The sequence below is a fragment of the Mytilus californianus genome, unplaced genomic scaffold, assembly GCF_021869535.1.
Source record: "Mytilus californianus isolate M0D057914Y unplaced genomic scaffold, xbMytCali1.0.p SCAF_1, whole genome shotgun sequence".
NCBI lineage: Eukaryota > Metazoa > Mollusca > Bivalvia > Mytilida > Mytilidae > Mytilus > Mytilus californianus.
The window spans coordinates 30,067,134-30,094,758 of NW_026262581.1; the positions used below are offsets into that span (position 1 = coordinate 30,067,134).

The 27,625-nt window shown below is 33.2% G+C and overlaps 1 protein-coding gene across 1 annotated transcript; it reads left to right on the forward strand.

The window, feature by feature from the left end:
* The first annotated feature begins 13,323 nt into the window (after positions 1-13,323).
* On the forward strand, positions 13,324-25,981 carry LOC127701371 (peroxiredoxin-like 2C). Its single transcript, XM_052205267.1, has 7 exons — positions 13,324-13,637; positions 17,712-17,748; positions 18,470-18,501; positions 21,771-21,824; positions 22,558-22,663; positions 23,288-23,410; positions 23,703-25,981. The coding sequence occupies exons 1-7, from the start codon at positions 13,431-13,433 to the stop codon at positions 23,828-23,830; spliced, it is 687 nt and encodes a 228-aa protein (XP_052061227.1). The 5' UTR covers positions 13,324-13,430; the 3' UTR covers positions 23,831-25,981.
* The last annotated feature ends 1,644 nt before the right edge of the window (positions 25,982-27,625 follow it).

The window sequence follows — 27,625 nt, forward strand, 5'->3', positions numbered from 1 at the left end:
ATGTCAACGTATATTTTCGTTTCCTGCTTTACCAGTTTACCAAGTGTGTAGAATCTAGACGCTACCGTGTTTTTACCTCCAAATTGAAGAGTTCAAGTGCTACCATTGGTCAAGAATAATGTATTCGGAATGGGCGTATCTTTAATCTACCTATAGATGGCGCAACATTGTTATCACAAATGTTGGCTTAATCTGCCAAGGGTGGAGAGGAGGGAAGTGGATCGTAACCCTTGGCTAGCGAAGTTGTATGACTCCTTATTGGAGTTATTGCCCTTAATTGATGATTTTTATCCTTTTATTTTTTGCCTATTATCTTGATAACCATAAAAGATAAAAAAAAACTGCCAAAAATGATCAGCAAAACAATATCAACAATTACCTTAACGTGGCCAATAATTGACGCCAAATGGTGTTTTTTCCATCTTTGCTTATTATCTTGAAAAGGATTATAGATTCACAAACATGACCAGCAGGGCAAGATAAATAAATTTGTCAACAAGGCCAAAATTGTCAGTTGACTCCTTATAGCAGATATTGTCCCTAAATGACGATTTTACAAGTTTTGCATTTTTGGCCAAAAATGTAGTAGATAAAGAAAAACTAAAGGGCAAAAATGATCAAGAAGGTAAGATTTACACATTTGTCAAGATGACAGAATTTGAATAATCTATGGTTGTCTCCTTAAAGGAGTTATTGCCCTTTAATGATGATTTTTGTTTCGCCTTGACGGAGTCAAAAAGCGAGACATAGGTATGCTGTTTCCGGCGGCAGCAGCGGCGGCAGCGTCAACAATGTATTAGTTTGTGATTAGGTCTAGTTCATGGTGAACCACTATTGGTAGGTCAATGATACTGGTATGCAGTTGTATTAGCAATGACACATCTCATTACAATAGAGATTATTTGGCCCCGCCCCCTCAGTCAAGGTCTATTGACTTTGAAACTTTTCATAGTTTACATGTATTAGTTTGTGATTAGGTCAATTTATGGGGAACCACTAGTGGTAGGTCAATGATATTTGGTATGCAGTTGTATAAGCATTGGCATATATAATTTCCATGGAGATTATTTGGCTCCGCCCCCTTAGTCATGGTCTATAGACTTTGAAAATTTTGCTAAGTTAACATGTATTAGTTTGTGATTAGGTCAGTTCAAGGGGAACCATTAGTGGTAGGCCAATGTTAATTGGTGTTCAGTTGTATAAGCATTAGCACATCTCATTTCCATGGAGAATATTTGGCCCCGCCCCCTCAGTCGTAGTCTAATTACTTTGAAACTTTTTCTTAGTTTACATGTATTAGTTTGTGATAAGAACAGTTTAAGATGAACTGCTAATGTTAAGTCAGTGATATTTGGTATGCAAATTTATTGGCATTTGCAAGTATCGTTTCCATGGAGATTATATAGCCCCACCCCTGATCATGGTTCATTGACTTTGAAACTTTTACATAGTTTAAAAGTTAATGTTTGTGTTTAGGTTTGTTTAAAGGGACCGACTTATAATAAGTCAATATTATTTTATGGAAAGCCTCAGCTGTCATATATTAGAGATTTACAAAACGTTATGCTGAAGCTTTAAATGTAAAGTTAAGACAGCGTGATGTTGAATTGAGTCATCAAAATGCTAACTCTAAATTACAATATGCTAAGTTGAATTTGCGCAATGTTGACTTGCAATGACAAGTGCTTTAGTCGTGATAGTATAATGATAAGTCACGATGTTGTGATGATATGCCAAACACACGTAACGTTGGGTTTAAAGTACATGATGTGAAGTTGACGTTGCATGATGTTAGCTTGCAGATGGATACTGCTCAGTCGTCCACTTCGATAGCTATGATAACAAATAAAATGAATAGCTAAAATGTATGGTGCTGACTTGTTATTAATAAATGTTGAGCTGAGATAGTACGATGTTATATCATTGTGATATTACGATAGGTCTATCATACAATCTGTTGATTTAAAACACCATGATACACAGTTGAAAGTACATGATGTTAAGTTAAGATAACATGATGCTACACCACTATATTGAAACGAAAGGCTTACCATACAATTTGTTGACCTAAAACAACACGATACAACGTGTTAAGCTAAGATGCTCACGTGAAACTACACGACGTACAGTTGAAATTTTGTAATGTTAAGCTACGATAGCACGATGTTATATCATTATAATGTCAAAATAGGCTTATTATACAATTTGCTCATTTAAAATTACACCACGTACAGCTGAAAGTACGTGATGTTAAGCTAAGATAGAACGTTGTTATATCATAAGAATTTCACGATAGGCTTACCACACGATATGCTCATTTAAAACTACATGATTTTCAGCTGAAACTAGGTGATGTTAAGCTAAGATAGCATGTTGTTATATCATTAGAATGTTATGATAGGCTAACCACACGATATGCTCGTTTAAAACTACACGACGTACAGTTGAAAGTACTTGATGTTGAGCTATGATAGCAATATCTTATATCATAATAATATCACGAAAGCTGCCATACAATATGCTCATTTAAAACTACACGACGTACAGTTGAAAGTACGTGTTGTTCAGCTAAGACAGCACGATGTTATATCATCATAATGTCACGATAGGCTTATTATACAATTTGCTCATTTAAAATTACACCACGTACAGCTGAAAGTATGTGATGTTAAGCTAAGATAGTACGTTGTTATATAATTAGAATGTCACGATAGGCTTACCACACGTTATGCTCATTTAAAACTACATGATTTTCAGTTGAAACTAGGTGATTCTAAGCTAAGATAGCATGTTGTTATATCATTTGAATGTCACGATAGGCTTACCATACAATATGCTCATTTAAAACTACACAACGTACAGTTGAAAGTATGTGATGTTGAGCTATGATAGAACGATGGTATATCATAATAATATCACGATAAGCTTGCCATACAATATGCTCATTCAAAACTACACGACGTACAGTTGAAAGTACGTGTTGTTGAGATAAGATAGCACGATGTTATATCATTATGACGTCACGAGAGGCTTATCATACAAATGTGTTGACTTGAAACTACACGATGTAAATTTGAAGTAGCTTAGTCTTGACTTGAAACAGTCAAATGTTAAGTTATAAAAGCAGAACGTAAAGTCAAAATAAAACAATGATAGGATGACATATACTTGTGCAGAATTGAAGATTTTTGGTGTTGACTTCGAATATAGTACAAATATTAGATCGTTTTATGTTAAATTGAAAGACAATAACGATGCGTAAAACATTACAGAATTATGTGAATTGAAACTGCAATTCTATGGAAAAGAATGAGGGGCAAATCCCCAGGATTTTTTCTTCTTCATTTGCAAGTTCGGAGGCAAAATGATATACAAAGAAAGTTTTCCATAAATTCATAAAGCAAAAGAATTACCCATCGCTATATATTACACTTGAATACAGTTTTGCCGTATATTTTACATGTTTTGTTTGGATTTATTTTTATGATTAAAAACCATTTTTTTTTTTTTATGAACAATATTTAAGAAAATATTTATCTTTGTTGTGTGTTAATATATACAACATAATATTGTGCTTATAAGATATGACTGTGAGGGTCAAATTTTACTCATATAAAATCACATCTATGTAAGAGTTAGCGGAGAATTTGTATTTACCACTCCCGTTTTCCCCGAAATAAAACTAAAGAATCTGGAGTCTTAATCTTTAAAAAAAAAACAAAGATCAACTGATATGACAAATAATACGCTAAAGCGTCACTGAGGACAGGATCAGAGCTATATGAGAATCAAAAATCTGTAAAAATTGTTAAAGTCCATGAATTATTTTGGTATTGCTTTGATTAATTTGTAGATATGTTTTTTTGATGTCAACAGTCTCTCTCTCTCTCTCTCTCTCTCTCTCTCTCTCTCTCTCTCTCTCTCTATAGTTTTTATGAGTGTGGTCTAAATTAAAATCGGTAGATTTTTTAAAATTATTTGCCAAAATGAAGTTTATTCTTTTTTGAAAAACATAATAAAAAGTTTGGGCCACAGAGCATTTTGCAAGCTACAGGTTATGCAGTATTGTCAGATTTTGTATAAACTATACATGGAAAACTCAATGTTAGAAAATAAAAATAAAAATATAAAAATTGGGATCACGAGACTCGTTTTCTGTCTACAAAACAAAATAGATAAAGTCCCTACACATTCCATCATTAGAGACGAAATATGCCAATGGGATTTCAAACTCGTAAGTCGAAAACAGACTGACAATACCATGGCAAAAAATTAAAAAAATAAAAAACGACAAAAAATAATGTTATCCGAGTTATCTCCCCTATATGGAAAAGTTAAAAAACATATGCAAAAAACGTTCTGTATTCAAAAACAAATAGTCGTTTTAATCAGATAAATCTCATAATTTTTTAATTTTTCAAGATGAAAAGTACTACATATGAATGACATTCCTCTCTCAAAATGTGTATATTTTTTTTAGATCTAGACCGATTGTGTTGAGCTATATGAGAATCTGAGGGAGCTACCATGTGATTTTTATGGGGGGGTGGGTGGGTGGGATAGGATGACAAATTTTGTCCTGCCTTTTTTTAGTTGTAATCTCTGTCCTGCCTTTTTATTTTTCACTCTATTCGGTCCTGCACTTTTTTTATTAATTTATTCTGACTTTTTTTTTTACACAAATTGTCATCCTGCCTTTTTTTTGCCAAGTTTCTCATCCTGCCTTTTTTTTTACCCAAAACTCCTGTCCTGCCTTTTTTTTAAATTTCATCCTAGCCCCCAAATAAAAATCAAATGGTAGCTCCCTAAGATGGCGGAAGAAACCCGATCTACCCTAAGGGCAATATATCTAATGAGGAAGAAATTTGCAATTTCGATCACGTCGAGTTACTTGTAGATCTCCTTTTGTTGAAAAGGGTTTCTGTTTTCATTTATCTATCTATTATACTGTTCAGGGGGAGGGGAGAATCGAAAAAAAAATACACAAAAATGGATAAAAGAAGGCGAAAAATACAAAAGGGATAGTAAAACTCTTAACCAAACTGACAATGTCATGACAAAAACTCAGCCGAAATAAACGATAGAAAAAAGATCAAAAGCCAAACAACAGTATATTAAGCGCAACATATATAGAAAGCCAAAAACTGAGCAACACGAAACCCTAAAAAAAGGATCATCTCAGGTGCTCCAGAAGGGTAAGCAGATCCTGTTTCATATGTGGCACCCGTCACATGGCGATTTTGCAAATAAAGAAGGAATGTGTTATAATTTTCGAGGAACTCCAAAAAAACATGAATTACAGGGTGTCAAATCGATGAACGTGCTTAAAATAGGCTCCTTTTCATTAAAAAGAATTGATCAAAATGTATTTGTATTTAGTGTACAGTGGCAAATATTACATGCATATAAGGACGAGAATATGTAAGTGTGATATGAATATGAATAAACCCTGCTTTGTTACAAGACAAACTTTACTTGCCTAGTCGAATTTTCAACGAACTAGTCGACAAACTGTCTCTGACATTCTATGGAAATCGTAATCGCATCGCTTTTGATTAAGTCCAGATTCTTTTGTTTTATTTCGTGGAAAAGAAAATTCAAATTTTTTGATACCTCTAACAAGACCGGGGGGGGGGGGGGGGGTCACGATTCTTATGTTTTATTTCGGGGAAAACGGGAGTGGTAAATACAAATTCTCCGCTAACTCTTACATAGATGTGATTTTATATGAGTAAAATTTGACCCTTACAGTCATAAGTCTTATAAGCACAATAATATGTTGTATATATATTAACACACAACATACATGTAGATAAATATTTCTTAAATATTGTTCATAAAAAAAAGTCTGGTTTTAATCATAAAAAAATCCAAACAAAACATGTAAAATATACGGCAAAACTGTATTCAAGTGTAATATATAGCGATGGGTAATTCTTTTGCTTTATGAATTTATAAATCTTGGCTCTGTACAAGACATATTTTGCTTGCTTAGACGAATTTTTTAACAAACTAGTTGACAAACCGTCTCTGACAATCTATGGAAATCCAAATAGCATCGGTTTTGATTAAGTCCAGATTTTTTTGTTTTATTTGGGAAAAAGGGGTGCGTTTTACGTACAGTGGCAAATATTACATGCATATCAGGACGAGAACATGTAAGTGTAATATGAATATGAATAAATCCTGCTTTGGTACAAGACAAACTTTACTTGCCTAGTCGAATTTTCAACGAACTAGTCGACAAACTGTCTCTGACATTCTATGGAAATCGTAATCGCATCGCTTTTGATTAAGTCCAGATTCTTTTGTTTTATTTCGTGGAAAAGAAAATTCAAATTTTTTGATACCTCTAACAAGACCGGGGGGGGGTCACATTCTGATATAGCTCTGACCCTCTCAGTCCTACGCTAAGCGTATTATTTGTCATAACAGTTGATCTTTGTTTTTTAAGATTAAAACTCCAGATTCTTATGTTTTATTTCGGGGAAAACGGGAGTGGTAAATACAAATTCTCCGCTAACTCTTACATAGATGTGATTTTATATGAGTAAAATTTGACCCTCACAGTCATAAGTCTTATAAGCACAATAATATGTTGTATAATATATTAACACACAACATACATGTAGATAAATATTTCTTAAATATTGTTCATAAAAAAAAGTCTGGTTTTAATCATAAAAAAATCCAAACAAAACATGTAAAATATACGGCAAAACTGTATTCAAGTGTAATATATAGCGATGGGTAATTCTTTTGCTTTATGAATTTATAAATCTTGGCTCTGTACAAGACATATTTTGCTTGCTTAGACGAATTTTTTAACAAACTAGTTGACAAACCGTCTCTGACAATCTATGGAAATCCAAATAGCATCGGTTTTGATTAAGTCCAGATTTTTTTGTTTTATTTGGGAAAAAGGGGTGCGTTTTACGTACAGTGGCAAATATTACATGCATATCAGGACGAGAACATGTAAGTGTAATATGAATATGAATAAATCCTGCTTTGGTACAAGACAAACTTTACTTGCCTAGTCGAATTTTCAACGAACTAGTCGACAAACTGTCTCTGACATTCTATGGAAATCGTAATCGCATCGCTTTTGATTAAGTCCAGATTCTTTTGTTTTATTTCGTGGAAAAGAAAATTCAAATTTTTTGATACCTCTAACAAGACCGGGGGGGGGGGGGGTCACATTCTGATATAGCCCTGACCCTCTCAGTCCTACGCTAAGCGTATTATTTGTCATAACAGTTGATCTTTGTTTTTTAAGATTAAAACTCCAGATTCTTATGTTTTATTTCGGGGAAAACGGGAGTGGTAAATACAAATTCTCCGCTAACTCTTACATAGATGTGATTTTATATGAGTAAAATTTGACCCTCACAGTCATAAGTCTTATAAGCACAATAATATGTTGTATAATATATTAACACACAACATAGATAAATATTTTCTTAAATATTGTTCATAAAAAAGAGTCTGGTTTTAATCATAAAAAAAATTCAAACAAAACATGTAAAATATACGGCAAAACTGTATTCAAGTGTAATATATAGCGATGGGTAATTCTTTTGCTTTATGAATTTATGGAAAACTTTCTTTGTATATCATTTTGCCTCCGAACTTGCAAATGAAGAAGAAAAAATCCTGGGGATTTGTCCCTCATTCTTTTCCATAGAATTGCAGTTTCAATTCACATAATTCTGTAATGTTTTAAGCATCGTTATTGTCTTTCATTTTAACATAAAACGATCTAATATTTGTACTATATTCGAAGTCAACACCAAAATTCTTCAGTTCTGCACAAGTATATGTCATCCTATCAGTGTTTTATTTTGACTTTACGTTCTGTTTTTATAACTTAACATTTGACTGTTTCAAGTCAAGACTAAACTACTTCAAATTTACATTGTGTAGTTTCAAGTCAACACATTGTATGATAAGCCTCTCGTGACGTCATAATGATATAACATTGTGCTATCTTAGCTCAACAACACGTACTTTCAACTGTACGTTGTGTAGTTTTAAATGAGCATATTGTATGGTAAGCCTATCGTGACATTCAAATGATATAACAACATGCTATCTTAGCTTAGCATCACCTAGTTTCAACTGAAAATCATGTAGTTTTAAATGAGCATATCGTGTGGTACGCCTATCGTGACATTCTAATTATATAACAACGTGCTATCTTAGCTTAACATCACATACTTTCAGCTGTACGTGGTGTAATTTTAAATGAGCAAATTGTATAATAAGCCTATCATGACATTATGATGATATAACATCGTGTTGTCTTAGCTGAACAACACGTACTTTCGACTGTACGTCGTGTAGTTTTAAATGAGCATATTGTATGGCAAGCCTATCGTGATATTATTATGATATAAGATATTGCTATCACAGCTCAACATCAAGTACTTTCAACTGTACGTCGTGTAGTTTTAAACGAGCATATCGTGTGGTTAGCCTATCATGACATTCTAATGATATAACAACATGCTATCTTAGCTTAACATCACTTAGTTTCAGCTGAAAATCATGTAGTTTTAAATGAGCATATCGTGTGGTAAGCCTATCGTGAAATTCTTATGATATAACAACGTTCTATCTTAGCTTAACATCACGTACTTTCAGCTGTACGAGGTGTAATTTTAAATGAGCAAATTGTATAATAAGCCTATTGTGACATTATAATGATATAACATCGTGCTATCGTAGCTTAACATTACAAAATTTCAACTGTATGTCGTGTAGTTTCAAGTGAGCATCTTAGCTTAACACGTTGTATCGTGTTGTTTTAAGTCAACAAATTGTATGGTAAGCCTTTCGTTTCAATATAGTGGTGTAGCATCATGTTATCTTAACTTAACATCATATACTTTCAACTGTGCATCATGGTGTTTTAAATCAACAGATTGTATGATAGACCTATCGTAATATCACAATGATATTATAACATCGTACTATCTCAGCTCAACATTTATTAATTACAAGTCAGCACCATACATTTTAGCTATTCATTTTATTTGTTATCATAGCTATCGAAGTGGACGACTGAGCAGTATCCATCTGCAAGCTAACATCATGCAACGTCAACTTCACATCATAAAATTGAGAATGGAAATGGGGAATGTGTCAAAGAGACAACAACCCGACCACAGAACAGACAACAGCAGAAGGCCACCAACAGGTCTTCAATGCAGCGAGAAATTCCCGCACCCGGAGGCGTCCTTCAGCTGGCCCCTAAACAAATATATATACTAGTTCAGTGATAATGAACTTTAAACCCAACGTTACGTGTGTTTGGCATATCATCACAACATCGTGACTTATCATTATACTATCACGACTAAAGCGCTTGTCATTGCAAGTCAACATTGCGCAAATTCAACTTAGCATATTGTAATTTAGAGTTAGCATTTTGATGACTCAATTCAACATCACGCTGTCTTAACTTTACATTTTAAGCTTCAGCATAACGTTTTGTAAATCTCTAATATATGACAGCTGAGGCTTTCCATATTATTTGGTATGCAGTTGTATTAGCATTGGCAAATCTCATTCCATGGAGATTGTTTAGCCATGTACCTTCAGTCATGGTTCATCGACTTTGAATATTTCCATAACTTACATGTTAAAGTATTGCTATTTTAAGTTCAACATTTGCATTATCAAAATTACAAAAAGGCGAGACATATCTCTGTGATAACAGTTTATTAATCTTGTGCTCATACATGTTTTGCCAAAACAAGAGCAGATATCAGCAAAAATGATGAGCAAGACTAGATCTAAAAATGAGTCAAACATTGCTGAAATTGTCAGTTATTCCATTTTATAAGTTATTACCCTTTGTGTGTGTTTGGCAAAAACTACAGAAGCTAGATGAACAGAAAGTGTAAATACCAAAATTAATCAGCAAGACAGATCTACAAATAGGTGCGGGATTTTCTCGCTGTGTTGAAGACCAATTGGTGGCATTCGGCTGTTTTCTGCTCTTTTGTCGGGTTGTTGTCTCTTTGACACATTCCCCATTTCCATTCGCAATTTTAACAAAGTCAAAATTATAAGCCCACTTCTTATAAAAGTTATTGCCCTTACTATAGTTTGTTACTATATTTGGTAGATAAAGATTTTAACTTGCTTTTTGTATTTGGGGCAAATAACCATAGTAGATAGTGAGAAATTGAAAACACAAAACAAGATCAAATTGAAAACACAAAACAAGATCAACAAACAAAAGATCTTAGCCATGAACTACATTCTACCAGAGACATATAATACAATTGTATTATATGTCTCTGATTCTACATGTTCTAGACTAGTCTTAATGTTGGAGAGTGGCCATTGTTGAAAATGCACATAGATCGGAGTGAGCAACACAGGCTCTTTAGAGCCTCTGGTTGCCTTACTGACTTACTGATTGAGTCTGCTTAAAACTTTTTTTATCTGTTTCACCAAAATCATGGTAATGATATGTATTTCGTTTTTATAGTGCAGCTTAAAATGGCTACAATTAGTCATGAAGATGTTAACACAAAAATAAAACGTATTTTCCATCGATCCCTGAACAAACCCCAAATTGCGAAGAATCCTGACACGATATGAAATCAGTTTGTTACTATATTTGGTAGATAATGACAACAGGAAGTGTTCTAGTTGCAGTATGAATATTAGATTTATATGTATTCAAAACCGGTAGAATCAAGAGGATTGTTTTTTTTTATTGACAATAAATTTGGGAATGGAAATGGGGAATATGTCAAAGAGACAACAACCGGACCAAAGAGCAGACAACAGCCGAAGGCCACCAATGGGTCTTCAACGCAGCGAGAAAATCCCGCACCTAAATAAAATTGTGTAGTCTAGTTCAGTGAAAATAGACGTCACGCTAAACTCCAAAACATATGAATGAACTAAAATTAAACATACAAGACTAACAAAGGCCAGAGGCTCCTGACTTTGGACAGGCGCAAAAATGCGGCGGGGTTAAACATGTTTTGTGAGATCTCAACCCTGAGACCCCCTATACCTCTAGCCAATGTAGAATAAAAAAACACATAGCAATACGCACAGTAAAACTCAGTTTAAAAGAAGTCTGAGTCCGATGTCAGAATAGGTAACAAAAGAAACTAAGCAAAATGACAATGATACATACTGGTAAATGAACAAAGGACTACTAGCAGTTACTGACATGCCAGCTCCAGATCTCAATTAAACTGATTGAAAGATTATGTCTTCATCATATGAAAATCAAGTACAATCCCTCATGTTAGGGGTTTAGTATCATACCATCATAAAATATATGAGAAGAACATAACCCGTATCATGCCAACAACTTATTTATTACATTTGAAGTAAACAGACAATCAGCATTCCTATGGGAACCAACTGCTCTTCTCTACTGGCCAACTTGTTTTTGTCGAGCCTTCGACTTTTGTTGAAAAAGCGAGACATAGCGATCCTACATTCCGTCGGCGTCGTCCACAAATATTCACTCTGTGGTTAAAGTTTTTGAAATGTTAATAACTTTCTTAAACTATCCTGGATTTCTACCAAACTTGGACAGAGGCTTGTTTATGATCATAAGACAGTATCCAGAAGTAAATTTTGTAAAAAAAAAAATCCTGTTTTTCCGTATTTTACTTATAAATGGACTTAGTTTTTCTGCCAGTTAACATAACATTCACTCTGTGGTTAAAGTTTTTAAAATTTTAATAACTTTCTTGAACTATCCTGGATTTGCACCAAACTTGGCGTCCGTCGTCGTCCGTCGTCTGTCGTCGTCTGTCGTCGTAAACTATTTAAAAAATCTTCTCCTCTGAAACTACTGGGCCAAATACCTTCAAACTTTAACTAAATGTTCCTTACGGTATCTAGTTTATAAATTGTATCCGAAGTTTTGATCCATCGACAAACATGGCCGCCATGGCTAAAAATAGAACATAAGGGTCAAATGCAGTTTTTGGCTTATATCTCAAAAACTAAATCTTTTAGAGCAAATGTGACGGGGTAAAATTGTTTAATTGGTCAAGATCTATCGGCCCTGAAATTTTCAGACGAATCGAACAACCCATTGTTGGGTTGCTGCCACCGAATTGGTAGTTTTAAAAAAAATTTGCAGTTTTTTTGTTATTATTTTGAATATTATTATAGATATATATAAACTGTAAGCAGCAATAATGTTCAGCAAAGTAAGATCTACAAAAAAGTTAATGTGTCCATAATTGTCAATTGACCCCCTTAAGGAGTTATTGCCCTTTAAAGACAAGTTTACACAATTTGTTCATCAAGTTTGCTAACATTTAAAAATCTTCTCCTCTGAAACTATTGGGCCAATTACTTTCAAACTTTAACTAAATGTTCCTAAGGGTATCTTGTTTATAAATTGTATCCGAAGTTTGTATCCAACGACAAACATGGCCGCAATGGCTAAAAATAGAACATAAGGGTCAAATGCAGTTTTTGGCTTATATCTCAAAAACTAATTTTTTTAAAGCAAATGTGACATGGGGTAAAATTGTTTTATTGATCAAGATCTATCGGCCCTGAAATTATCAGACGAATCAAACATCCCATTGTTGGGTTGCTGCCACCGAATTGGTAGTTTTAACAAAATTTTGCAGTTTTTTGTTATTATTTTGAATATTATTATAGATATATATAAACTGTAAGCAGCAATAATGTTCAGCAAAGTAAGATCTACAAAAAAGTTAATATGACCAAAATTGTCAATTGACCCCTTAAGTAGTTATTGCCCTTTAAAGACAATTTTACACAATTTGTTCATCAAATTTGCTAACATTTAAAAATCTTCTCCTCTGAAATACAGGTGAGCGATTCAGGCTCTTGAGAACCTCTTGTTTGACATACGAAAATCGGAAAGTAATCGGGTACAGTAAAAAATCATAGTAAGCCTTGACAAAAAATCTAGATACCTAAAAACATTCGACAGAACATGCTTTTAAAATTTGAGTACACACGTGAATAAAAATTCAACAGTGAAAACCGTAAGCAGTGAAAATTGTTATTTGAAAACACATCACACGAGGATTATATATAAGCCTCATATGAGGATAACGAAATCAGAGGTCTATATTTTAATTTGTTTGCTTAATTGCTAAAACCAAATTTTTCAACAAAAATTAAGTTTTGATAAAAAAAAAACATTTTTATTAATTTTTGTATTTCCCCGCCAAAAAACTAGTGTTTTTGAACGGTTTACTTTTCTCCATGGTGACTGATTACAACCTTCACCTTTACCGGTTAAATTCAATCTTAGTCGTCATTGCGCTTAAAAAGAACGTAATTCTTAACTAATAAGATGGTTCTTAAATGACGTCGACGAAAGAAAACAGGCACATGCTAGCCCAGACGAACCCTTTTGCGAGAAACGATTTGAATTAAAAGTGGTCAACAACATGACAACCAAAGAAGAATTAAATGCTCCAGAAGAAATTAAAGGAGTCGACGACCTTAAAATAACTAGAACAGATAAACCAGATGAGCCGAAAATGGAAGTGGACTTCGAGAAGATTCAAGATATGATTGTATTTGATGAAATGGGCAACAAAATACGTTTTGGAGATATTTACAAGAAACAAAAAACAATCATTGTTTTTACAAGGGTAAACATAATTTGATGTACTTTTTTCCTCTTGAAAAAGTGCTATTTAAAAATTCCCTAATCTTTTAAACAAATAGTCCAGAACATGCAGAAACATGAGAAAGAATGAAATAATACTGTAAATTTTGAAATTAAATCGTTCATTTTTATTTTGCGAATCACCAAATACTGGTAAAAACGTGAGATCTAAGTAATTCAATTGCAAAAATAAGAGAATTCACTGCTGAAATTATGAGTCGGAGATCGTATGCAAGATTTTATTATTATGGACCACATACTATAAAAATTTTGAATTGTTAAAAACAATGCAATAATTTCTGAATTAACAGTACATCAAATTTCACATTTCAGCTTTTTCTGTAGCATAAATCACATACTGTGGATTCATTTTTATTCATGGTATAACTATTTTCGTGGGTTTCGTGGGTCACAGCGAACCACGAATTTAAGAATTCAACGAAGAATAATCCAGAGAAATGTGTATGGAGCCGGATGTTTATTTCCGGTTATGTTATGCAGTTCTAGTATAGTGTTGACTGGCGATAAACATTGTAACATAACACATGTTTTTATTGAAAGAAGATACAAGTATTTTGATTAAATCAGTAATAAATATATCGAATATCAGTGATAATTTACTTTTTAAAATTGATTAAAACTGTTCATGGAAAATAACTGCAAGTTGTTAATTACCGTGTCATAGTTTGGTTTACTGGTGATTAAAAATCAATAGGATTAAGTACGGGGATATTGCCCGTAGGTACAAAATGTAATATTGATTATGACAGGAACATTTATTTTCACACCTTTTACTTATACGACTGTTTATTATATCTTGATTAGGGAAATGAGATTTCAATCATAGAGCTTTGAATGCATTATAAAATTCCAACAAGAATTTATAAATTGTAAAACAAACAAATAATTAGTTGTCTCTGTCCATTATTGTAATAGAAGTTTTCAATGAACACTTTAACCTAGAATGACCAAGCGAGGATTTTGACAATTCAAAACTTTTTCAATGAATTCCTTCTTTTTTGTTTGTTTTATTATTGATCAAACTAAGGAGGTTATATGATCTCCTAAATCAAAAATAAATCCACGAATTACAAATCTGAATTTTTTTTTTTTTTGTGATCTGCGATCAACGAATTTACGTATACCACGAAACGTCTTTTTTTTCTCTATCCATGAAAATTGATACCCACGAAAATAAATGAATCCACAGTAACATTTGTAATACATCTATTTGGCTTTAATAACTATTACTCATTTCTGTTGTGGTGAAAAACTCTATAGGAAAATATTTACTCAAAAATTGTTTCCTACAATGCCAGGCAAACTGGAATTTCATCCAAGCAATGTTCTAGCTTAAACCTGTCAATCTTGAGGTCAAATGTTTGCTGTTTTATGACTGACACCTAGCACCCATCTGTTTTAGCTATTAAGACCCTGTTTACACTTGTACGAAATGGAACTGATCTTTATTTGAATCTATGAATCGTTCTTAAAAAGACCAGTTTGCGTTTAACATTTGCACAAGCAAGATCGATCGAGATTGGTCTTATTTGATTTAGTGTGATAACACTGCAACATAAAACAAACCCGTCTGACCTGATAATGTTGCATTTCGTAAACAAATAATCGTAAAAATAGAATAGTATGATAACGTGTGCATCTCGTATGGACAATCACAAACTGCAAAATCATGGAGAAAATAGTTGGATCATTGTAATTTCGTATGCAGTTATTAATTAACTTTTTGGTTCGCACGACTTAAGTCATTAAACAAATCAGGGGTTAAAAAATCCACTAGCCTGACGCCCGGGACTAGAGCAATTAAGCCTCGGACAATCAAAATTTTTAACCCAATATGCCCGACGGACTAGTAACAAAAAATTCTTGGCGTTTCCAAAATAGAAAGTGGAAAATCCCTTCATCACTATTCTATCTTAGCCAATCAGATTCAATTATGTCATCCGGGATTCCAAGAATTTGAACTGGTTTGTACAGGTCCTGTTGTACATATTTTAAAATTAGAACAAATAACTCTGGGTGGCCCAGTATCATGTATTGATTGCAATTCTCGTACTATATGTAAATATCGATTTCTCAGTACATTGATTGGTATTGACCTGTCTTGTCGGACAGCTGTTGAGCACGAAACCAATCCATGCAACCAATTATTTCTAAATATTTAAGTACGGGCACCCCAGGAACTTCGTCAGTTTTTAAAACAAAAAACTGTAGATGAAGGGGGTAATATCCCCCAAAAATGTCAAATACGACCAGGAAAATCGGAAAGGAAAATTTATAGTGTACCGGAAAGAAAGATTCCCCTGGGCAAGGTAAGCAGTGTTGCTGATGAAAAAAAACAGAGAATATTGCCGTTATTTTCCCGAGCACGCGAATAAAAAGTCTGCTTTGGATGTGGGAACAACTAAGTTAGGATAGTTTACCAACAGAGTAAAAAGCAGGTCAACAAAAATTATTAAATACAGTGTATAATGCCGCCTTCAAAACAAGGGACACACACTTTATAATTATGCAGCAAACTCTGATTTGTAAGGCATTCTCGGGCTAGCAGGTCAGTTTGATGGGCTAGCAGTTCTTCCAACAGGGCTAGTAAAATCCTGCTGCAAATAAGTCCTGGGCTAGTTACCTGTAACAAATTTTTTTAACCCCTGCAAATAAATGTGAGAAGACTATCACTTCAAAAATGAAAGGTCAATTGATGCGTTTGAAGATGAGGATTTGCAGCAAAGAAATAGAATTTATTCATTCAGAAGAATGATACAAAAACGGTGGAATCTATATTTACTGTTCTTATCCCATCCATCATTTTTAAACACATGTGTTTTTGCTGCAGAACATGCATAGATTTATTTTCATATCTAAATATAACATTCACTTGAAGAAAGATCAATCACAATCAATCTATGCCTTTAAATTTGAAGATTTGATTTTTTGATTTTTGATGTTTTAACGACACTTTTAAGCACCGCTTTTGGGCTATTTTGTGGCAGCCAGTTTTTATTGGTGGAGGAAGCTGGAGTGTCCGGAGAAAACCACCAACCTTCGATAGGAAAACTGACAATCCTAGTCAATTAAGATTGGAGTCGAGTGCACCCGCATGAGCGGGGTTCGAACTCACAACCTCAGTGTTGACTGGCTAGTGATTACAGTAGTAACTACTTAGACCACTCGGCCACCGAGGCCCCTAAATTTGAAGAAAGATCGATTCAAATAAGATCGATCTTTTTAAAACCACCTCTGGAGGTGGACTTTTTAAAGTCCGATTGAAGATTGATCTTTCCCGTTTACATTAGACATTGATCAGGAAAGATCGATCTTTTTTACAAGTGTAAATGGGGTCTAACTTTTGGTTTTATTTGAAAGCTTTTCACCAATATATAAGTTCATAAACAATGTTAACCATTGTTTTTTTGTTCATTTTGTTAATGACCTGGTTGCCTATTTCTGGTAAAGCAATATGAAATTAATTGCATGATAAAAATTGTCCCCATAAAAAGTCCAGGACACCATCAAGATTAATAAAACTCAAAATAGAATAAGGGGATTTACATGACCCTTAAATGTTACAATACATAATCTGTTGCAAATGTGATGCATGACATTTCAGCTTGTGAACAAAAACAATTTTTGGTCTGTTTTTGAGAATTACTGTATGTAGACTTAGTAGCTGTAATTAATTTATTTTATTTTAACCTGGGTTTATTGATTAAAGGTTAAATATAATGGTAGAATTTCAAGAATAAATATATTGATATAAGATGTACAAAAAGAAGTATGTAAGAGGTTTTAAATGGTCTCCAGAGATTAAGATATGTGTAGCTGAGCTAGTAAAACTGTGACACCACATTTGTCACTCCTGTTAAAATCTGCTGATGAAGCATAAATGACCTTGCTAACCATAAGATATCATATTCATTAAAAATTTGATAGAAGTACACAAACATTCTAACATGACCAAATATAAAAGTTAAAGTGTCAAACTAAAATTATGGTTAAGTTGCCCTACTTTATTATAATATATCACTTCTTTTCTTTTCAGCATTTCCTGTGTTTTGTATGTAAAGATTATGTAGAAGGCAAGTAGTGGTATTGTACAACACTTTTTATGCATCTATTTTGATATCACTAGTTGATGAAAAACTGCTGTACAGACTGATAATATTTAGGATTACATTCACATTAGTGACTTCTTTTTATGCCCCCGCCTATATATAAATGTCCATCCGTCCCAAAGTTGGTTTCCGTTCTCTAACTTTAGTCTGCCTCAACCAAATGTTATGAATCTTATACACAATGCTTATTACCACAAAACCCAGATCAAAGTGGAATTTCGGTGGCATCACTTAAACCGTTGTAGAGTTATGCCCTTTACAAATGGAAAAATTGCTGAATTTTTCGTTTCCGTTCTCTAACTTTAGTTTGCCTCAACCAAATGTTATGAAACTTATAAACAATGCTTATTACCACAAAACACAGATCAAATTGGAATTTTGGTGGCGTCACTTAAACTGTTGTAGAGTCATTTAAATTTATAATACAATTTAAAAGAGGTGACAGCAATCTTACGACTTAACATAACTAAAAAGGACATGTATCTTTATCACTGTAACTGCAATACATCATATACAGATTGTTAAAGTTTTACTTCCCAAATAAAAATCTACATTTAAAAATATTTTGTTTTTACCTGTGACACAGGTGAAACAATATGAGCAGTCCTGACACAAGAAATTCACAAAATGTCATATAAAATTTCTTGATCAACCGATATTAATTTTTATGTATATTCTTTTTCAGATCTGGCATTAGTTCCTTTTGAGTACCTTCAGGTATGTCTAACTATTATTTACATTTTTGTTCCTAACTTATTGAGCATATTATTTTTTGATTCAGTTGGTCGGCTCCACAAAAGGGTGTTAGTGTTTAATACACTATACAAAAGTTGAACAATACTGAAGCAATTCAGTGCCTTTAATAGTCTTCACAAAAATAAAAGCTGTTGACACACAAGCATGTCAGACCAGTAAAAAGAATTTTTGCCCTCAGGGCAAGGAGGTGAACATTTTCTGTTAGTTGCATTAAAAGCAACAGTTTGATAGCTTTTAATCAATTTTCATGGTCATATTTAGTAACAGACTAAATTAAATGTTATATTCAGAAGTCTATGATCAGTCTGACATGTCCAGCTAAATTTTGAGTCAGTCAGACGGGTTTTGCTAGGTGTTTTGTTTGATGAATGACAGATCAGAAGTGATTACATGATTTGTCAGACAGATTATCTCTTGGATCAGGTATTCTTACAAACTGTGTGAATAAATGTCTGACACACTATCTGGGAATTTTTATGTCTAATTTCATATATGTAGACATGAAATTTTTCTTTTATTTTACATGTACATGATATTTTTCAATGAAGTATTTGATAGCCATGAATACTGTAAATTGTCTATCATCCATTATTGCAATGTTTTTATTTATGGAAGGAATGCAAAGTATAAATGGTTAAGTTAATAACTTAAGGATGTACACCTCTGAGGAGCCAAAGTTTCTTGAATAAACTTTTTTTCTTAACCTGATTTTTGGGTTTATATGACTGTAAGAAAGTAATTGATGAAGAAAAAATCATATGGTGGTGTACTTCTTTTTTTGCTACGGCCTTTGAAAGTACCCCATTTTAAGGATTTCACATTTTTCATCAATTTTTACCCATTTTTGGGCTATTATCATAAAAAAATCCCAGTTTCACAATTATAAACTTTTTTCATACTTTCACTAAAGATGAAGTGGACCAATCTGAATAAATTTGATTTAAAAAACCTATAGGTTGGTGTTAATATTAGAAAGTTTTATAAAATTTGTTGCTTTTTCGTGTCAAATTGACCATGCTGTCAATTTTGTCAATTTGGGATTTTTCTCTTCTTTTTTTTAGAACAAAAAGCATATTATTTCAACTTCTTTGTTATAAATGATTGAAAAAATACATATATAAGAATTTTGAAAAGAAAAAAATTGATAAAGAATGTACATATTTTTGGTAAAATCATTTCTTTGTACCCATCACCCATTTTCTCAACAATTTTGCTGATGACACTGACCGGATTGGTTATAAAATTTTTAAATTTCATAACTCAAAAACTACTAATTGTAAGTACACAATTTTTTCACAGAGTTTAGGTTAATTATAATAACTTTTAAAGTCATTAATATTTTTCAATTGTATCACATATTTTGGAAATAATTCCCAAACGAGATTTCAACGAGACTGAAACATCAGAAGACTACATCCTTAAGTAGTATTTAACACTACACCATAAGCTTGAATTTGTAAAAAAAATGAAATGCCTCATTGGCTTTTGAAAGCATGCTTGCCTAGAGTGAAGGATTCAATGCCAGGTCAACCAAACCAAAAAAATTAACTTTTCTGTTACATGTGACAATACACCTTATCGCTAATCCCGCTTGACCCGAGAATCAGTCCCGCTCGAACTTTTGACGTCATACAACAATCACTTTTCCATTGTGGCGTCAGATATTTTCTATTATGACGTCTAAATTTTACGGGAACTTGTGTGATGTCCAGTAATGGCGGACAAATAGCGATAAGGTGTATTGGGCATTTGAGTTAAGCCATTTCAAATGATATTTCATAGTGTGTCTTTCTATGTTGTGATGTTACACTATTGTTTCAGGTAGGGTGAAGGTTGGCGCTTATTAAAACGTTTAAACCCACTGCATTTGTTTGCACCTGTCCTAAGTCAGGAACCTGATGTTCATTGGTTGTTGTTTGTTGTTGTGGTTCATAAGTGTTTCTCGTTTTTTGTCTCACCTTGACGGAGTCAAAAAGCGAGACATAGGTATGCTGTTTCCGGCGGCAGCGTCAACAATGTATTAGTTTGTGATTAGGTCTAGTTCATGGTGAACCACTAGTGGTAGGTCAATGATATTTGGTATGCAGTTGTATTAGCATTGGCACATCTCATTACCATGGAGATTATTTGGCCCCGCCCCCTCAGTTAAGGTCTATTGACTTTGAAACTTTGCTTAGTTTACATGTATTAGTTTGTGATTAGGTCAGTTTATGGGGAACCACTGGTGGTAGGTCAATGATATTTGGTATGCAGTTGTATAAGCATTAGCACATCTCATTTCCATGGAGAATATTTGGTCCTTACCCCTCAGTCATAGTCGATTGACTTTGAAACTTTTGCTTAGTTTACATGTATAAGTTTGTGATTAGGTCAGTTTAAGATGAACCACTAATGTTAAGTCAATGATATTCGGTATGCAAATGTATTGGCATTTGCAAGTTTTATTTCCATGGAGATTTTATAACCCCACCCCCTAATTATGGTTCATTGACTTTGAAACTTTTACATAGTTTACAAGTTAATGTTTGTGTTTAGGTTTGTTTAAAGGGAACGACTTATGAAAAGTCAATTGTATTTGGTTTGCAGTTGTATTAGCATTGGGACATCTCATTTCCATTGAGATTGTTTAGCCCTGTACCTTCAGCCATGGTTCATTGACTTTGAATATTTGCATAACTTACATGTTAAAGTATTGCTATTTTAATTACAACATTTGCATTATCAAAATAACAAATAGGCGAGACAAATCTCTGTTTTAACAGTTTATTTATATAGAGTAGACCATTGGTTTTCCTGTTTGAATGGTTTTACAGTAGTCATTTTTTTTGCCCTTTATAGCTTGCTGTTCGGTGTGAGCCAAGGCTCTGTGTTTAAGGCCGTACTTTGACCTATAATGGTTTACTTTTACAAATTGTGACTTGGATGGAGAGTTGTCTCATTGTCACTCATACCACATCTTCTTATATCTATTTAAGTGTTATTAGAGACTTATTTGCTATAATAAACTTTTTGTGTGAAGGTAGAGTGACATGTTTACCTGTGAAATGTTACAATACAGTACAATTATTTGTGTGGGTCTAGTACAAATCAGGGTATATGAAAATATTACATACTTGATAAAAGTGTTGTCTTCCTACTTACTCATGCTACTGTAAGTTATGCATCTAGTCATTAATCTCATGTACTAATTCTTTTACAAACTAAATGTAACTAGTAGTTTTCTATTATAGGAAGCAGATGTACGACTTGTTGTGATTGGGCCTGCACCTTTTAAGTTTATAAAAGTAAGTGTGTTTATAATGTATGATATAATATAAAAACCTTTGTTTCTGTGTCATCTCGTTCTGCTCTACACAAAACTGCATGAAAGTCACTATAAAACACTACAAGTTTGGTGTATTTTACACAACACTTAATGTATTTATAAAAAAAAGTTATACATAGATATAGGAAGATGTGGTATGAGTGCCAATGAGACAACTCTCCATCCAAGTACTTGTTTTGTTAATGTAAGTGAATTTTAATTGTGGAATAAATACAGATAATTTCCTGTCAGTTATTGGACTATTACACTGAGGTTAAAGGTTTGAATTTTATATAAAAAAAAACCTAACAACCTGAGATATTGCATCAGATGCACCGAACATGATTTCTTCCTGGTCACATTTGCATTGCTGAAATGTTGACCAGAGAACAAAGGTATTTGTTACATTTAACTTCAGGGTCCAAAGGTGCATGTAATATTTAACACTGACAAAAATTGTAAAGCTACATTAATTTACAGTTTCAGCGATATAGAGGCAATTTAATATCCTGTTTGATTATAAATAAATTTCATTTTGGATTGAAAGGGTGATTGTGGGAGAGGTGAGAGAAGACTCACAATATGAATAATCATGTAAATAGTACGACTGATGATATTGTAAAGCTGAATTGGATCAAACCAAGGAATATTTTCATGCATTCAGACTTAATGTTGGTTTTTATGCATTGCAAGAAATGTTTTGTTTATTTCAGGATTTTAAGAAGTTGACTGGATTTCAGTCCACATTATATACAGACCCAGAAAGAGAGCTTTATAAAGCATTAGGCTTGAAAGAACACTTGGAACATGGAAGCTCAGGTGTGTAAATTTTTAAATGCAATTTTATTGGTTATCATGGTTATTGTTTCTAATTTCAAAGTTAGTCCTGTTACTATTACGTAAAAACTACTTGGTGAAACAAGCTCATTCAGTTCAAATTTGAAAATAAAAGTCAACCTACCATTGAATAATACCTTTCAACACGAGAATGATATTGGTTGGCATATTGCTGATTTTTGATTGATGGTCTTATGTTTCAACACATTAGGCCATACAAAATAAATCTTTATTCTCAAATTTGTTTTTGAAAAATTAAAAAAAAAAAAACGAAGGCCACCTTTTCCATACAATATTATACTTTGATTTTGATACAGAATAAAAAATTAGATTCTTAGTCTCTTATTACAATACCGGTAATCTGTCACAGGGGCGGATTCAGTCATTTATAAAAGGGGGGGGGGGGGGGTTCCTAACCCAGGATAAAGGGGGGTTCCAACTATATGTCCCCATTCAAATGCATTGATCGTAAAAAAAAAGGGGGGGGGGTTCCAACCCCCGGAACCCCCCCTGGATCCGCCACTGTGTCATTCTAATTTTTATTTATTTTTAAATGTTAATGTATTTATATATTAGAAGTTATAACATTTTAAATTTTACTTACAGATAGTAGACATGTCAAACAGAATATGTTCATGGGAGTTATGAGAAGTATATGGAGATCAATGAAATATCAAGAATTCCAAGGAAATGTTCAGCAGCAGGGTGGTGCCTTAGTTGTTGGACCAGGTAATCATAATTTCCTTCTGTAGCAGGGGTTCAAATTTAGAAGGTTATAGGTTCAAATCCCATTGGATAAAAAACTGAAAGGTACACCTTTTTTGTTGGATGGTCATACTTTATATGTTGACAAATTAAGTCATTACAGTCCATTGAACATGGTAGTATAGTGCAAACTATGCATGGTGTCTTATGGACACAGATTCTTTTTATATATTTTATTATTTTTGCATCACCATTTAAAGTTGAAAATTATCTACCGTGCTTCTTTTGTTTAACTAGTGTATTTCTTATTTTTCAGGGAATGAGTTGCATTATTCACATGTGGACAAAAATTCCACGAGTCATACACCCATCAACAAACTGTTAGAAGTAGCAGGAGTACAACCAGTCAGTTTTCCAAAAGATCCAAGAGTACAAAGCTTGTGATCAAAACCGTATTCTGTACATTTATAATCAAAATGATTATTGAACCTGCGACTGAACTATCCTGAGTACTGGCAGATTGAACAAAACTAACAATGAGTCAGTTTTCAGTGCTGTACATATCAATAATTTATTATCAGACATAAATTTCATATTAAAAGGAAATTAATTTGATATAGGTTGAAAATTGTGTTTAATTGAAAGGATAAGAGTTTAGATTGATCATATTTTTGTGGTCTGATGAAATGATGTCTAAATAAGACAAAACTTTGGAAGATTGTAATGCACACAAATAGATATGGAAATGTTTGGAACAATTTTAAGGATTTGAGATCAAAGTAAAGTTTTAATTGAAAAATGAAGATACATATGTATTCAGTAAAATTAGATTATTTTACATATGACATTTATGATGTTCCTTTTTGATTAGTTTAAAAAAAAATATGTAAGTGTTGAGATTCATTGTCAAATGTTTAACAAATTTAACAAAGCATTTTGATTGTGTATAAAAGGGATGATGTATGACAAAATCAATATGCAGGTGAAAAGGGAAATATTATTTTATGTTTGTTGTTTAGTTTTATATGATGAAGTATGAATGTGTTTAGTTCTGTAACATTTATTTTTGAAAATAAGTTATCTCCCATTTAAATTAGCCTGGCATCCCGGCCCGATCTAGCTGCACGTTGCAAGGGCCAGGTGGGGAACAAATACCACGTGATCGATTCAGTGCCAGTTGACTCTGAATCTAAAGTGAGGCTGAATAAATATTTGCATAAATTTTGATGTTTGATGTAAACCAGGGATTTCAAACCAATGATTAAGAAACATTGCTTCTGATTCAATACATTTAGCTCTCAGATTGACGAGTCCCCATTGTCAGTAATATAATAAAATAAATATATATTAAACAGTATAAATAAATACTAGTATGTGTAATCAAAAGAAACTTTGAAAAATGTTGTACATTTAATATATATTTTATCAGGAAGGATTATATGGGGTAAGACTCAACGAAACAACTCTTTATTTATAAAAATCAAATTTAATAAATATTGTAATTGTCTAATGTAATTATAATTTAAAATAGATGTACGATGGTGTATCTTCGCACATGTACACATCATTTGAAATGTAACCCCTCTCCCAAAAAAAAAATAACTGCAATTTTTGTTGGCCTTTACTTTTTATGTTTTTTTCCATATATATTTTGCCCTTTGAGATACATGTGTACATGTAAATTAGGTCGTAAAAGTAAAATCCAATTCACACCTTGGTCATGTGAAATCTTAAACTTTAAATTTTCTCACCAGTTGATTACTGATAAGAATTAACCCTTTTCTGCTCACTAATTATCATCATACTAATAATTAGATATGATAACACTGTACATCAATTCATAAAGAAAAATTAATACAGTCTAATTTTTACTAATTGATGTTAAACAAAAATTGATTGGATACAGATGTAAAACAAACATTGCGCGACAAAATTAGTATTAACCAATCATTGACAGGCTGGACATTGATACACGCCTGGCTATACTGACAGATTAACCAGGACCCCAGGCTACCATTTAAATGTGACATAAGTTATCTCCCATTTGAATGAGTCATAAGTTATCTCCCATTTGAATGTGACATAAGTTATCTCCCATTTGAAAGAGCACACATAGTACATGACCTTTAAATTTCATAAAGTATTTATATATAATCATGTTTTTTTTTTTGTGAATATTTGTTTTATTTATTTTGTGTTCAATTTCAATGTACAAACCTCTATTTAAAACATTATGAACAATTTCAATATGTGTTAACCAATTTTCTTACATGCAGTCATTTCTAAATATATTGTAACTGAAGCTTTTTAAGAGAAGCTATTAGCTGTTGAATACCTTTGCCCAAGTGAAACAACAGTTGCAATGGTAGCAATAAAAGTATGCAATTTATTGTTCATTAGGATTAGACTTGTTCAGGAAAAGAAATGTCAATGTATGAGCACTTTATAAATATCATTGTTTTTGACAATGAGATATTTAAGTATTGAAATAATACACTTGTGAATGCTTTCACTGGAACTTTTATGTTTTTGTTTTCTTGAAATATTTATAACTCTTTTTGAAATTATTACTTTACAATAAAGTTTATTTATACACGTATTCGTTATTCACTTGAGTAGGGTTACATTGTTAGTTCTACATTCTACCAGGTAGATTCACTGCTGCATGTTGAGTGTGCAGTTGTCTAAATAGGGTCATGTATACCAGTGATGGTTGCTATCTGAACATGTTGGCTCCCTATGCAATGTGCCGTCTGCCAATGTAGGTTCAATTTTCTTTGTGTCCATGTAGGCCCTCTTTTGCTTGTGAAGTGAGGTCTCTTTCCGAGTTAGTTTCACTTCTGCCTGTCAAGTGTGATGTTTTTCATGTAAGTTGACCAATGCCTGTGCTGTATACTATAGTCTTAAGTAAATTCATTTCAACCTTTGAAGTGCTGTTTGTTAGTTTCATTTCTTCATATGCAGTGTGCTGTTTGTCTAAATAGATATCCACTGCCTGTGCAGCGTGCTTGTGTCCAGGTATATTTAAATCTGCCTATGCTGTGGGCCTTCTTCCGTGTAAATTAATTTTTATACGACCGCAAAAAATTTTTGCGGTCGAATATTGGTATGACGTTGTCGTCGTCGTCCGAAGACACAATGGTTTTCGCACTCTAACTTTAGTTTAAGTGAATGGATCTCTATGAAATTTTACCATAAGGTTCAATACCACAAAAGAAAGGTTGGGATTGATTTTGGGGGTTATGGTACCAACAGTTAAGGAACAAGGGGCCAAAAATAAGCATTTTTGTAACTTCCAGACATAACTTGTGTGTTAGTGTATGGATCTCTCTGACATTGTACCACAAGGTTCCATATCACACAGGGAATGCTGGGATTGATTTTGGGGTTAATTGCCTCAAAATATTAGGAATAAGGGGCCAAAAAAAGACACAAAAAACAAGCATTTTTCTAGTTTCATGACAATAACTTGTGTTCAAGTGTATGGATCTCTCTGAAATTGTACTGCAAGGTACCATACCACAAAGGGAAGGCTGGGAATGATTTTGGGGGTAATTGCTTCAAAATTTTAGGAATTAGGGGCAAAAAAAGGGGCAAAAAACAAGCATTTTTCTAGTTTCAGGACCATAACTCGTGTGTAAGTGTTTGGATCTTTATGAAATTGTACTACAAGGTTCCATATCACAAAGGGAAAGCTGGGTTTGAGTTTGGGGGTAATTGCCCTAAACGTTTAGGAATTTGAGGCCAAAAAACAAGCATTTTTCTAGTTTCCTAACAATAACTTGTGTTCAAGTGTATGAATCCCTCTGAAATTGTACTGCAGGTACCATACCTCAAAGGGAAGGCTGGGATTGAGTTTGGGGGTGGTGAATCATAAGGGGGTTCAAAAAATTTGGGGGGGGGATTTTTTTCCCCTTTTTTTTCTTTAAAATTTTCCATTTTAAATTGGTTATTTCTGATTTATATATAAAAGCAAATAATAATGATATGGTTTGAATAGGCAAATCAAAAAATTTTAAGTTCTTAGACCACATTCATTCTGTGTCAGAAACCTATGCTGTGTCAAATATTTAATCACAATCCAAATTCAGTGCTGTATCAAGCTTGAATGTTGTGTCCATACTTGTCCCAACTGTTCAGGGTTCGACCTCTGCGGTCGTATCAAGCTGTGCCCAGCGGAGCATTTTATTATTTATGCAGTGCAATTGTCTGTTGAGATAGGCTCGCTTCCACCTGTGC